General features: G+C 39.8%; 1 protein-coding gene across 3 annotated transcripts in view; it reads right to left on the bottom strand.

The window, feature by feature from the left end:
• UHRF1BP1L (UHRF1 binding protein 1 like) overlaps positions 1 to 14,552 on the bottom strand; it is a 56,863-nt gene extending 42,311 nt beyond the window's left edge. The window contains exons 1-2 of one of the 3 annotated variants that reach the window (XM_040556388.1): positions 14,330 to 14,552; positions 6,918 to 7,064 (exon numbers count right to left, since the gene is read on the bottom strand). Coding sequence is in view for 1 of the 3 variants with exons in the window: in XM_040556381.1 (XP_040412315.1) it covers positions 14,330 to 14,373 (44 nt within the window). In the remaining 2 variants the exon portion in view is untranslated. Of the gene's footprint in view, positions 1 to 6,095; positions 6,213 to 6,917; positions 7,065 to 14,329 lie in introns of those variants that run through there. The other 2 variants (XM_040556381.1, XM_040556395.1) reach the window with 2 other exon arrangements.
• Between the last annotated feature and the right edge of the window lie 257 nt (positions 14,553 to 14,809).

Raw genomic sequence — 14,809 nt, 5'->3', positions numbered from 1 at the left:
TCCACTTCCCCAGCTGGAATGTCACTGATGAGCGGATGCTGGTGAGACAGTGGCACCTCCCCAAAATCCATAGTAACTTCATAACATATGACAACCACATCTGCTCTGCCCAGAGCCAGTTTTCCACAGAGGATGCCAACACTTTACGTTTCTCTAATAATTCCCTGCTCCTTCTAAACTTAATTGTTCCACAGAATATACTTATGATTGTTTAGCACTTTAGCACTATTTCATACACTACTTCAAATAACAGGAAAGTTTAAATTCATATGGTATTTTCTAATTTATAAATAAATAATTCAAAATTACAAGCTGGCATATTTGAGCAGCTAACCCTGCAAAACACAATGTGATCATACAAGTTCAAATTTAGAAGAATTTGAAACTTCATGGATAAAATTAAAAAAGGGCCAAACAACAAAAAGAACAGCATTTTGCATTTAAAAACAAAACAAACAAAATCAACAACAACAACAACAAAACCCTCTTAGGGTAACTACAACTCTCCAAATGGTTTTGTTCCAGGATCCCACCATGTATCAAACCAGGACACGCCCAGAAGATGAGCCATGGACACGTTGATGCATTTCTAGTACAGGTTCCAGTGAACTTGCTATGAGTGGGCAAAACCCATCACTGACAATATTGTTAAATAAAATAGATAAAATCAGATAAAATCTGAAACAATGTTTTAATACTATTAAATTTTAATGTTATTTTTCAATTTAATGTTAATAATATTTTTAAAACTCTGGTGTTAACAATGCCTGGGAGATGTTTTCGAATATTTACTGTCAAGGTTTAAGAACACCACAGCATGGATTTTTAGGCTGGCAAATTACCTCTACATCTAAATAATGACTATCTCTCTTAGCACTACAACCTGGAATGCTGAAATTGCTTAAACTTTGAGAACTTATTAGGCTATCATATTTACTATACAATTTTTTTATAAAATCGAGAAGTACGTACCAGAAAGTTAGAACACAATCTTGTTATCCTGAATAAGCAGCCATCAGAAATATTTGATAATGTTTGACATTGTGAACATGTTAGAGAGAAAAACATTTTAAAATTCTCTAAGCTTTTCATGTAATTTCCTGGAACTAGCAGCGTCACCAACTTCACGACATGCACACACCCTTCTCTCTGACTCAGCCCATGCAAACAGCTTCCCCCATCCTGTCTTTTGTTTTTCACCCTAGCATACATTCCTTAGAACAACTTAGTTACTCCTTAAAAACTGGCTCAAACTGGGAGCAGAGGCCTTGACAACTGGGCCATGTCTCTGCATAACATCTCATGAGCTTCCTTTTTGAGGGAACAGACAGTGTTGGTGACCACTGCTTGGTGCAAGAAATGAATCAAGGAGAACAGAGGAAAGCAAAAGGAAAGGGCAAGAGGAACAGAAATATAATAATGTACATGGTTGAGTTCAACAAGGTTTTTTATCACATTGTTTTGCTGAGTTAGTAAGACATTCATTGTTAATGAGACAATACATAGTTGGCTTGTTAATACCACGAGCTATTCTTAGCAAAAATGTTTTCATTGATTTAGTTTCAATTTAACAAACTATCCTTCCCTTCTCAGAACATACAATCTGAAGTTTGAATTACTACATCTAATAGCATGAATTTCAATCCAGTTTAATATTCAATTCTATAAGGTGATAGATTAATGCCATAAAATATCTGACACTTTAAATGCAAGAACCCTGAAATACAGAGTTAATACCACAAGCAACTTGACACAACTCCCCTGAGCTGTGTCACACACACAATTAATATAATTGTGCTGTTAGACAGACGGTTCAATCTTCTTTTTACAGACTATTGATTAGGAGTTCAATGAAAAGCATAAAAGGTCACAGAATAACAGCACGGTACTAAATAAACGTATGTACAGTAGTCAGGAGCACAATGAATAGTAATCTAGAGGTCTCAGTAAAAGAACTAAAAACCCATACAGAGATGATTTTTTCCTTGCCCAAAATATTTATATTCTGAAGTTTTGCTTGGACAAGAAAGGCTTGGAGTTCTGAATGGGATCTCCACGTTGCAAACAGGAAAGATGGCCAAAAAATGAAACTAGGAAAAAATACAGCGGAGTGGATGGGGGAAGAATCTGTTCTGAAAGGATTAGCTCATGTTTTGTAGAATCGAGCCCACAGATTACGTGAAGTTCAGAGCAGTGCTCCACAAAGGTTTGGAGAGATGCCTTGTCACGTTCAATGAACAGAAACTCCGACCTCTAGATTTAATAGAGAAATTATGGAAGTCTGAATCTCATTTGGACATGGGACACTCAGATGTTTTGCTCATCTACTGAATAGATAATCTGTTCCTCCTGGCTCTACCATATGTCCCCCCTGCCTTCTAGATGAAATTCCCCCAGTTATTTGATCCTACATATATGCCCTGATCATGACAGACTATTAAATGTTAATATGAGCCACATGTCTTGCTTATGTCCTTACTATGAACCAGAAATCCTTTAGAAGATACATGGTTCAAAACAACAGGCTCAGAAAAAGGGCAGCATGTCCTAACAAGAACTGGCAACTGTATCAATAATAAAACAGTAAGAACTCACCAGAAAGATTACTTTCTCCCTGTTCCACCTGGCCGAACCAAGTTATTAGATCACTAAGAAATTCAATGTAATTTCTGAAGCAAGAAACACAGTCTTTTTTTAAATTGTAGTTCAGTGGAAGATAAAGGTTTCCATGACTCTTGGTAGAAAGGAGGTCTACCATTATTCTGCTCACTGTACCACTTTAAATTTTAAGATTTAGCATTTAAATTGAAAAGAACTAACTCTGTAAAATCTGTAAAAAAAAAAAAAAATCACCACAGCATCCACAGCATTTACTGTTATGACTTCCTTGCATATTTGCATGTGTATCTCATTTATAATACTGCAGATCAAAGTTGATTTTCATTAACTGCTCTGATCTGAAAAACCTTTAAAGCTCTCCCACCTTTCACTAAGTCACAAAAAAAAAAAAAAAAAGTGTCCCAGAAAACAGAAAATAACCTGCTGCAGGCGACATAATAATTTTCTCTCGTATTTATCTACTGTAACCAGAAGCAATAAATACCAAAGTCTCTCAGGAACAAAACATCACCTGCAGACACTAAGTTCAGGAGCATTGCAATACTTCTCCTCATGACAGCGTATCATTAGTTAAGTCCAAAGTACCAGGATGCTTAGATTTACATGGTAGCAAGTCCTAGATGAGAAAAGACAGACTCCCTAGATTAAAAAAAACGACTCTACATACCAATAATATTAAGCACAATGACCTTCAGAAGAGTTCTTAGTAACTGTCCCTTCTTGACCCATGTATGACAAGAAGGAGAAAGGATAAGAGACTGAAAACAGTTACACAGCATCAAAAAGATTTAGCTGCCATTGAGGCAAAAGTGTCATCTAAAGACAACAAACTTCACAGATGCAAAGTGCTTGACCTGTACTGAATACAAACAACACGCTTCTGTGGAAGCTGTCCATGCAACAAGATTAGAATCAAGCAACTTTATCTTTTCTTTGTACTTAAAAAAAAAGAAAAAAGAAAAAAAACTGCAACCAAGATGTCACAAAAGCTGGTACAGAAATTAAGTATACATTAAGTGGCTTAAGGTTAGTAGAAATTGGTCAGGAGACTACAAGAGTACCATGTAATAAGCCCAAAGGATAAGTAGAAATATAAAGGTAGTGAAAAAGGTAGTAGACTGTGAGTAACAGAAACCTTTGAGTGAATTCTGGCTGTCCTAGCGATGTTCTATTTTTAATGCAGTGCATCACAGCAGTATTTCACCCAGAATGAAATCATTAACTATGGTTTACGTAAGATTTAGAGTAAATGAATTTTAGCTCCAGAGAATGAGTTAAAATGTGTGATAGCTGACAGGTAACATTAAAGTCACATTCATCAAGCCCTCAGAAAATTGACCTCCTGAAGAACTCAATAGATCAACAAACAGCTTTGCAACAACAGCTGACTCATTGATGATGCAAGATACTAGATGTTTGAAGATAAAACCCAGTAATTTCCATGAATTGTAAATGAAAGGGTTTTTTGTTTATTTGTTTTTGTTTTGTTTTAAGAAAATAAAATTGGAAGATAAGAGAAAATGATGAAAAACTGCCTGACATATAAGGCTCAAGTACTACTATATAAAAAGTATGAATAGGAAGTAGCACTAAATTTCACCATAAAATATGATGGCATGCCCTCATTTTGGATAAAACATTCATTTCTGAAAATATTAAAGCCAATTTAAAAACAGATAGGATAAACAGAAAAAATAATGATGAATTAATGAACACTGCACAGAAAATTAATTGGGTACTCATTTATCAATATAAGAACAAAAAAGACATACCAAGCCAAAAGAGAATGCCTTTAAAACCAATAAAGGGAAACACTCATTACAGAACATTTTAATGACCATGGACCACCAGGACAGAACACAGTACCAAAATCAAAAGTTTAGTAGAATTAAAAATAATAATAATAATAATAATGATCAGGCAGTCATGGTAAGATTTGTAGGGAGGGGTAATACCTTTTATGCCATCACCACAGTACAATTGACCAGACACACTTCCATAAACACTTCAAGTTCTTTACTGAAGAATGTTCACAGTACATTAGGCTGAAAATAAAAACTTGTGAGGATAAATTTTAATATTTCTGGACTAAAACCCTACCAAAAACAATGACACTCTCCCAATCTGCACCACAAAAAGAATTGCCATAACACTGTAAAAAACTCACCACCACTATTAGCAGGTAACCAACAGGCAAGCCTACAATGGGCATAATTTTGGTGGTCTCAGAGGCTATCCTCCAGCCTTTGTCCAGAAGTCATCTGTATCGGCAAGGTTGTGTCTTGTGTGGATTCTCCAATACCATGTGCTTTTCTGCCAAGAAGCCCCTAACAGTAAATACACTGCAAGGGCTGCCATTCCCTATATTCTCATATAGGTAATCACGGGAGACTCGTAAATGGCAATACCAACTGCAGCAGCTGCACCAACCTGCAAATTTCTCAAGAACACCTACCATTGTCTGTCTATAGTACCAGACTGGCACCTTTTTCCGCCCACTGACAACAACTTCTACAAGAGAAGAGTCTAACAACTTTACCCCAATGCCCTTTTAGAGGGCATTCCCGTTTGCACACCCTGCCTGGACCTACTGCGCTCAACTGTAAAAAAAAAAAAAAAAAAAAAAAAACACCAGATGTGACCACACCACCACCTGTGACCCTACAGCTTCAGGCAGGACTTTTCAGGCTAAGAAACACGACCTGGAACACCTGAACAGCTCTTATCAGGCCTTTTGACTTGTCATAGTCTAAAGACAGATCTTCTTTCCCCACCCCTGACCAGGCAGATCACTAACTGGAATCCTGACTCAGCACCCAGCCCATGCTTCCACAACCTGTCGCGCCATCCCCCTTATCTCTCCCATCCTAGGGGGCGGGTGCCTGAATATTACATTTAGTTTTCTGATGCCTTCCAAATAACCGCTTCTATTTCATCACTACACAGACAGGCTTCAGCATGGACTTCTACTCAGCTGCCTTCCTAAAGACAACTTAATACACTCAAGGGCGCTCTAAGTCCCATTTCTAAGTCAACGCTTTCCCAAATACTGACATTCCCACCAACTCTCTTAACAGTATATAAATCTCCCCCTAATTAGTTCTGTAGTAATACATACAGGAAATTATTTCCCTTCTATTTGTAAAGGAAGGTCTTCGTTGTTCTTTGGGTACAGATAGAACCGAAACAGCTGCTGTCATCAATAGCTATTATCTAATTACATGTCATGCAGCAAATCTGCTCAGAAATAGCCAAGCATTGCACAGAGATGAGGAGCTTTCATTGCATGAATGCTAATCACCTTGTAAGTAAAATATTGCTCAATCGTTCATTTATGATAAAACCTCAAACAGACCAATATCAGCTTGTCTATTCCATGAGCTTTTTCATGCATCGTTAATCATGCGTACAAATGGTCAATACCATCAAACCCAAAAAAATTTGTTTAAAACTTGACAATCTTATACATGACAGACCTTAACGTGTATGTTGAGTACAAGAAAACAAAATCCTTAATATGCTAAGACACATCTGGGAAGGTACATGCTATTTCCATATTGCAGGCAGCAAAAGTAACACATCACATTGAGAATCTGTTGATACTTGGTAACTGTTCCATTCCAGTCAAAATATGACATTCTGTAACTAATGCACAGAAAAGGCACTTGACACAAAATAATTTTATAAACTTAAACCAAGAAACAAGAGTGCGGCATAAAAGCACGACACCATCTGCCTTCTGGAAACTGCATCATTTATTTATGTAACATTAGCAGATATCTTATTAATGCTAAGCAAACAGATTTTACAACAAAAAAAGATTTTTCAATATGACAAACTACAAGGCCTATTTTAATTTTTAAAAAAATCAGCTATTCTCTTACATAAACCAGGATAAAAGCTGACTGATCCTCCAAATATCTATCGATAGAGAGAAAAAAAAGATTAAGTTACACAAAGGAATTAAGTAGGTGAAAGCAATAAACAGCAAATGTCAAGTAGCCTATAGATATGGAGATACGTCTAAAAGATTACACTTAGAAATTATACATAAATATATGTTTATAAGGGGATTGCTGGTGTACTTCCCAAATCAGTTTTGTAAATTTAGTTTAGGACTTTCTTGTTTTCAAACATACCTGCATAGCAAACAATTACTTTTTGCAGAATCATAAGTTCCAAAAACAAAAGAGAGAAAACCCAATTGACATTTTATAGAATTCATTTCAGTCCCAAATCTGTACAAATACATACCACCTCTTACATTTAATCTACAAAGGTGGGAGAGGGGAAGTTACCTGAGGGCAAGGTATTCAGACAAAAGGCCCCTATTCCTGGTGAAAGCAAGTGGTCAGTTGCCACGGTTTCTGAGAAGCGCCTGGTGCTCATTTTGGTAGTAAGGATATTCACAGCAAACCAATCTCCACCAGAGCCAGCAGGGATCGCTGCAGGGAACGGGACACAGGGGACACACAAGGGAGCAAGTTCAAAGGGGAAAAAGGAGTGATACAATAATGTAAGAGATTTTTAGCTAAAGAGAACCGCAGTCACAACAGTTTGCTATACATTAAGACATTCTATAGCTGAAAAGGAAATAGAGCTGTATAAAGTGCTACATTCCCATGAGAATATCCCTTACTGTCTCATACTAAGACACTGCAGCTGTGTTTAAATGAACAGCTTATGTAGAAAAATTCAATCATGCGGAAAAGGATCCATATAATACAGCCAAGCGGTTTCAGAGACACTCAGTAAGTATATTTGGAATGTGAGAAGGCAGCTATCCTGGAGCTGCAGCACACAAGAGGCTGTTAGTGTATTTTGAAATGGGAGACAACTTTTCAGTTTTGTTTTGCCTGAGATTTCTCAGCCCACGTTATTTGTTCCCATTCAGCATCTCCACTACACCTGTTTAAAAGTCACCCTACAGAAACATAACTCTACAGAGATAAGGGAGCAGGACTTGCTGGGTTTCATTCTGTACTTGTGGCAGTGCGATGAGGACCAGCACTTTCTGATTTCACAGGGTTTGAAACTGTAGTACATTAAGCCTCACAAAATTAAAAAAAAAAAAAAAATAGAATATTTAACTTAGCAAATCAAATGGCAGTAGAAGAAAAGAAATTCTTTGTTAACTGTCTTCACTTTGAAGAGATGCCTCAGACTAAATATAACTAATACTTACACTCTATTATTGCAGGGACAGTACAATCTTAGCCCTTCATAGGCTATTTGTTAGGATATCTGAATGATGTTTATGAGATTTATTACAGAACTGAATTACAGATATGTAGTTAATAATAGTAGTTATGAATGAGAATTTTTCTACAGTCTCCAGATCCCCAAGCAATGGGAGCGACTACAACATGAAAACTGTGGGTCCCAAGGTTGCTTCCTCGGGAGTCAGATGAAGAAGCCAGTCTGAGAAAACAAAAGCTCTGGTGTTCTCAAGCTGTACGGTAGTTGCATGGCAGAGCTGCCACAAGATTTGCGCTGGGGTCCTGCCTCACACATCTAGGAGCAAGGCTCCTAGATCCATGCTAGGAAGCCTGGAAGGATGGAAAGCCACAGCCTGAGCTGGAGCTCTTGTACTTCTTACATTCCTCTCCTGATTCTTCTAAGGAAAAGCTGATGGAATGAAGAGATCCAAACTTTGGTTAGCGTCAGCTCCTCAGAGGTGTACACAAGAACTGTAGGACCTACTGTTTAAGAAACCTTGGTTCCCCAGCAACCTGCCAAAAATTAGGTAGGTATTTGTTACATAATTAGTTGTTAGCAATTATTCTCTTGATTTGAAAAAAAAATAAATCATGAAACAAATTACTTTGTGTGAGCCTTCCTAATTCTGTTAGTTTTTCATCAGAAATCATCTGATATCCTTTGCCCAGTCTGTTTGTACAAGAAAACTGGAATTAAAACCAAATACCCTTTAACAAGTGCCTTCTACTCAAAGTTTTGTACATAGTTTTATACCTCTTTGATATAAAAAACACTAAGGCTTCAGGAGAAATACCAAATTTCAAAAAAAAAAAAAAAATCACTATGCGTTTTGTTTTGATTCTTCCCCACTGCATACTTGTTTAAACATAATTTTATTCCCCAGACATTATTTAAATACCCTTCTTCCTAAGAATGCTTTGCACTCGTGTATATCAGCTGCTTGTACATGAAGTAATCTTCTACATCATTTTAATTCTGGAAACTTATTTCCCTGTCAACCTATTGTGAGCATTGCTTCAAAGGAAATGATCACATACTATGCAACTAAAATGCTACTGATTAATTCATGGCGATTCTGTAAATGCATCAATTTTTAATATGTATACACAAGACTTGTCTGACAAACAAAACTTCAGCAGAACTTTAATGGTACAAATGTCTGCAAAATCAGCATCCAGATTTATAATACCTTTGCAAAAATGATATAAAACAAACTGAAAGTTAGAAATAAAATTCAGTGAGTTTATTTTATTAACCCAAATGCTCCTGAAGTCTCAAGAGATTTTTATGAATGAAGACACACAAGATTTAATAATTTATATCTTAATATTAACAAATGTACTAATTAAGAACTCTACCAGCAAATAGATTATAGCCGGTTTATCTCCAAAATAAACTTTATAAATTCAAACAAAGCACCACAGCAATTTCAGTTTGGCTTTTTAGATGACATTCTGCTACAAAAGCTTAAAATGCAATACGATTGTGAAGTTACTAATAAAAATAGAAGTGAAAAGGGTTTTTTTTTTTGATTGAAAAAAACACATTCATTGATTCTTTTATGCTTATCAGAATACTACCAACACGTTCACACAGGCAAAATCGTTGGCATGAAGTTTCCACTTAGAATCATAATGAAATTTTACATTGTGCTGTATTTTTTCGGTTCCTTTATGTTTGAAATTCAAAACTTTTTGTATCTTTCTCTGTTTTCTTCTGCCACCCCAAGCAGTTTTGCTTTACTGCCTGTTCCATTTTTTTTCAGACTCAATTCTTTCACTAGGTTCAGCAGCATGATGTTTGTAATAAACAGATAACACTTTCTGTACGCATTCAGATTAAATATAGACTTATTCAGAACAATGTAGATTGTTCCACCCACTTACATTGTGCTTTGAACTCCTTCCATATACCACATAAGCCAATAAAGTCAGTCATGTAGAAAACATCCTGTAAATACTTCAGTGTAAGCAGAGAAAGAACCTGTTTTGCGCTTATTCTAGGGAAAGTACACGCTCTGTGTTCTTTGGCTGGCTAAAAAATGGGGTAACTTTCACAAAACTGCAGTAAGACAGAAGTAGGATATTCAGTAGGGTGAAAAGAAGCAAACGCCCCTTGCTTCTTATGCTACTAGTTGAAGTTGGAGGTTTCAAAGGTCATCCAAACAACTACAGGTAATTACAAGAAGAAAATAGTCCTTTCTGGCCAAGTACGTAACCCTGCTACACTAGCAGGTTCAAAGAGAAATAACCCCAATCTCTTGGGATGGCAATGTGCCCCGCCAAAGAGGCGTATCTCACAGGTACCGAGCAGAGTGACGCACAGGTCAAATATTAGCCGGGACTGATATTGGTGACGCCGTACCAGGTGATGTGATACCGCTGCTCACAGTGAGATCAACCTATCCCTTGGATCCATGCAATCCTTACGTTACTCTTCGTAGAATTAATCTTCCTAGGCATTTTAGGATGATCTTCCAACTACATGATGGATAATGTTATCGTGAAACACACTGCGATTTTCTTCTACTGAAATCTTAGTGTTTTTGCATCTACTGCTGCAGGTGAGCTAAAGCAAGTTCACCCAGAACCACAGATACTGGCATGAACAGAAAGTGACCTGGATTTCTGCCACACCAAACGTTTTTAAGCCACTTAAGATTTTTCTTTGTGTGCACATGTGTAAAAATAGCAAATATGTACAACTAAAACAAAAAACGTGATTCTCTTTTTCAAGTTGAAGTATGCGCTATCATTGGTAAACTTCAGAGTTAATATGCAATTAAGATGAAGAATATCACAGTCAGTGGGGATGAATTAATGCAGAGGCAAGTTTGGAAGCTTTCCTTCATGCTTCTCAGACTTACACTTAAATAAAACTTTTTTTTATAAAAAGGCATGGATCTTGAAGACACATAGAGGGCTCCCTGTTAGACCACAGGTTAGCTAGAAAGGAAATTTTAGTCAATTATATTAAAAGACAAAAAAAAAAAAAAAAGTCTTATACAAGCCTGTGTCAGCAACTCCTGAACCCTGATAGTATTTTGGATCTGAACAACTCAAGAGTCAAACCCTGACAGTGATGATGACACCTTTCTAACTACAGGTAGTACAACAGGCACACTATCGGGATCATGTATAGTGAAATCTAGAGTCCTGCTGGCAATCTTTAAAACTGCTGCTTTAAACACTCGTCCACAAAGTCTAACAAAGGAAAAAGATGCAAAACTGGAAGGTATCTGCTTATCACAGCAAAGCAGTCCACAGAAAATCTTGCACGAAAAGCTGCTCTTCAGCAAGAAATCTCTCGCCCATGAAAAGACATAATGGCACACGTTAAGATTCAATGTGTGTTTCAGTTCATTTCATTCAGAGGAAAAGCCTGACAAGACGAGTAAGCGATACCAAACTCCTAGCCACCATGTTTCATTTCCACCTTTGTGAAGGATATCGCCATTATTCAGATATACTTGATTCATTGTAGGGCAGGTAATGTTATGAAACAAAGGTACTCCACCATGCATGTTCGCCAAAAAAAAAATGATCCTACTACAATAAGCAGCTGACAAAAATTCAAGGTATCTAGCTTTCAAACAACAAACTCACCTCTTCAGCTTAGTAAACCATGCTTAGTTTCAAATGCTGTATCAAGCACCATATAATCCAAATAACAGAAAAATGTAACTGTGTTCCCTCTTCCTTCCTTCTCCACATTTTCTTCTGTAGCCTTGGAGAAAAGCAATGCACATTGAAGGGAGTGGACTGAGCTAATACTTCAAGAAATTTCTAAAAGACTGTAAGAAAACTGAAAACCCATCAGCAGACCCTGAAAGAAGGTTCAGATTTGTTACAAAGCTCTGTGTATCTCCATTGTTTCTAAGCTGCAATACAGTATTAAGAAAAATATTTTACAATCTAAAAAGCCATTTAGATATCAAAACGTTTTCAGAATCCAGTTTGGATCTCCCTCTTCTTCTTGTTTTCAGACCTTAAAGATTCATATCTATAAGAGTTTCCCCTAGATAACAAACATAGCATAAGGCTGCTTCACACCCCCAGTGTCCATCAGTCCATTTAAAAGCACCGTAAAACTGAATTAATGGAAGCTACAATAACTGAATAACACAAATTACGCTTTTAATTTTGCATACGCAATATCCAGATGGCTGTAAGAAAGCTGAAATTTGCTAATGGATGTGGTGACAGATATTGCAGCAATCTCTATAGAAAATATTGCTAAATCAATATCCAGGGGGGTGGGATTCGGGGAGGAAGGCCTGGACAATATGCCATCCAGAGGGCCCTGCCAACCTCAACCATTCTGTGATTTGTGACCAAAAAAGAAAAAGGAAAGCATAGAGAACTGTAACTGAAGGTAAAAGATTACGTCTTCTATTTGTTCTGTGAAGTACAAATTACATTTGGCTTTGTTCAAAGAGAAATCTAATCACCAAAAATGGAATACAAAGAGAGGAAACAAAGATGAAAATAAATCAAGATAACTGGATAATTCCTTCAACTTTTCCTTTATTATACATGGACTTTTTCCAGTACATTTCAATCCTGACAGTAATACTTCCCTTGGTGAAGATGACAAAAAGGCATCAGTTTTGAGGAACTATGAGAATTGCAGAACAGGAACCAATATAGTAATAGAATCTGAAGTGAAAGTGTCTTTTGGCACCCTCTCTATTACAGGAACTTCCTTATGCCTTTGGCTCCAGACTGACACAAAACAATGTGTGAAGCCTACGTTAACCCCAGTCTTCTAAAATCTAGTAAGAAAGGAAAACCTGAAATAAAGAACAATGTTGTGACTTCTGTTGGGGAAAAAAAAAATCCTTGAAATTTAAAGAGCCACCTGAATTTGTTCTCTGGTGTAACCAAGTTCTGCAATCACTGAAGTACCAGTTCTGCAGGGAGAAAAGATTATCTGATCATGTGCTTAAGAACACCCATAATAAGGGCCTTAATAATAAGGTCTGTATTTCACTATATTAATGTTGGTGTAGCCTCAATGATCGTGAGCCTCAGCTTTAAACTGCAAACCTCAGATCGTTAGACATATCCCATAAGCTTTTCAAAAATGCCAAAACTTGCAGCAATCAATTAAGGTAGTCTTGTTGAATAAGCGTCATCACATCCCACAAGAAAACATACAGATTTATCAACATCAAAAAGTACTTAACACTGGTTTTTGAAAGCTATTTATTTCACAAACCAGACAAGAGCCAGCTCACGTTACTCGTGCTCTGTTACTAGACACGTGTTTTACTTTAACCTGTAGCATTGAGACCAGTTCACTTCCCTTCTGATGCAGCTTGCTGAACGGTGCTATAGGAAGTGAACCGTATCAGTGATACAGCTCAGTGATTTCCTGCACACTGCTGACAGGCAGGCTCGCTCAAGGCAGATGACATCTTCGTCCAGCATTCCCATTCTCGCAGTGCTCAGTTACCGTCTTGCGAAAACAAGACTTCTGCATCAGCATTCCCAGCTACAAAAGCTCACAGACAGGGTGGAGGAGAAAAATTACTTCACTGTTGTTTGATACATCATCTTTAAGGGACGGACAGCGACGGGTTGGGAATGGGAATTGTGCCTTCCCTGTGCACCGTTGGCACAATTGTCAAACGGCAATCTGGCATTTTATTTGGTTTTCTCTGTTAATTAACAGTAAGATAAAAACCTTTCAAAAACCATAAAAAAACAGAATGAAACATTAAAGAAAAAAAAAGCAAAGTAGTATGGGGCCAACTTTTCAAGCAATATTTAATTTATAAAAGTAAATCCTGAAGAACAACAGTGCTGCAGTATCGTGACAGATGAGGTACCTACTAGGCTTTTATGTTTCTTTACAAACGGAAGAAATTTAGTTGTGGCTTTTGGGAATTGCTGTGCAGTTTGTGTGTTTGCATAGTTTCCACGACTTTCCCGCACAGGACCCTGACAGCCCCCAAAACGTTCCAGTGTGACAATTTTTCCTCCTGCTGCCCACGCCGGGTGCAGTTAAGTTCCCCACAAGACGCCCAAGTTGGCTCATCCCTCCGGCAGCGCCGCCGCCAGCCTCCTTGGCCACCCGGCCCCACCTGGCGCTCCCACAGCTCGGGGGCGGCCGCAGGATCCGCAGGGACCCCGCACCCCTGCGCCCCCCGGCTCCTCCCCGCTCCCCGGGCGCCCCCCACGGCCGCCGGGGGTCGTCCCTCAGCGCCCCCCCGGGCACGGCGCGGCGGGCGGGGACTCGCTCGGTGTCCCCCCACCGCCGCCGGGCGAGGGGCCAGTGGCCGTGCCCACGGCTGTCACGGCGGGACGAGCCCTGGCGAGCCGCCTCGCCCCCCTCCAAGCCCCCGGGAGGCGGCTCCGGGTCTCCCCTCCGCCGGCCAAACGATGCCCGGCTCCTCTTCGCCCCACGCCTGACCGGGCTTCGGGGCCTCTCGCCCGCCGCCGATCCCCCCCGCACGCCTCAGCCCACCCCGGGCAAGGGCGCTGACCTGGAGAGATGCTTCAGGATCTGCTTCTTGATGATGCCCGCCATGGCGTCCGCCTGCCCGCGCCCCTCACGACGACCGGCCGGCAGCAGGGCCGCGCCTCATCCCTCCGCCCGCCCCAGCCCGAGCCACTCGGGCAGACCGCGGGGCGCGCAGCCGCTGCCGCCGTTCCCCCTCACTCGGCGCCCGCCGCCATCTTGGCTGCACCATCGCCTAGTGACGGGGGGCGGTGGCACCGCCGCCCCGCACAGGGAGAGGCGGGCCCGAGGCGGGGCGGGAGGGGGGCACCGCCTCCCCCCGGAGCCTGACGACCTCTCGGGGGGCCGCCCGCTTCCTCCGTCCCGGTGTCTGTCCTTCGCTCTCCCTCCGTGCCCTCGGCTGCCCCGCGGAGCTTGCCTCCCGCCTCCCCCCCGTGCCCCCAGCCCCAAGCCACCGACACTGGTCGGTATCTGGGTGAGAAATCTGTCGTGAAGGGCGGCTGAA

The sequence above is a fragment of the Cygnus olor genome, chromosome 1 (assembly GCF_009769625.2).
Source record: "Cygnus olor isolate bCygOlo1 chromosome 1, bCygOlo1.pri.v2, whole genome shotgun sequence".
Taxonomy (NCBI): domain Eukaryota; kingdom Metazoa; phylum Chordata; class Aves; order Anseriformes; family Anatidae; genus Cygnus; species Cygnus olor.
Note: the sequence above shows the minus strand (reverse complement) of the source record. Positions and strands in the feature narration are given on the sequence as shown.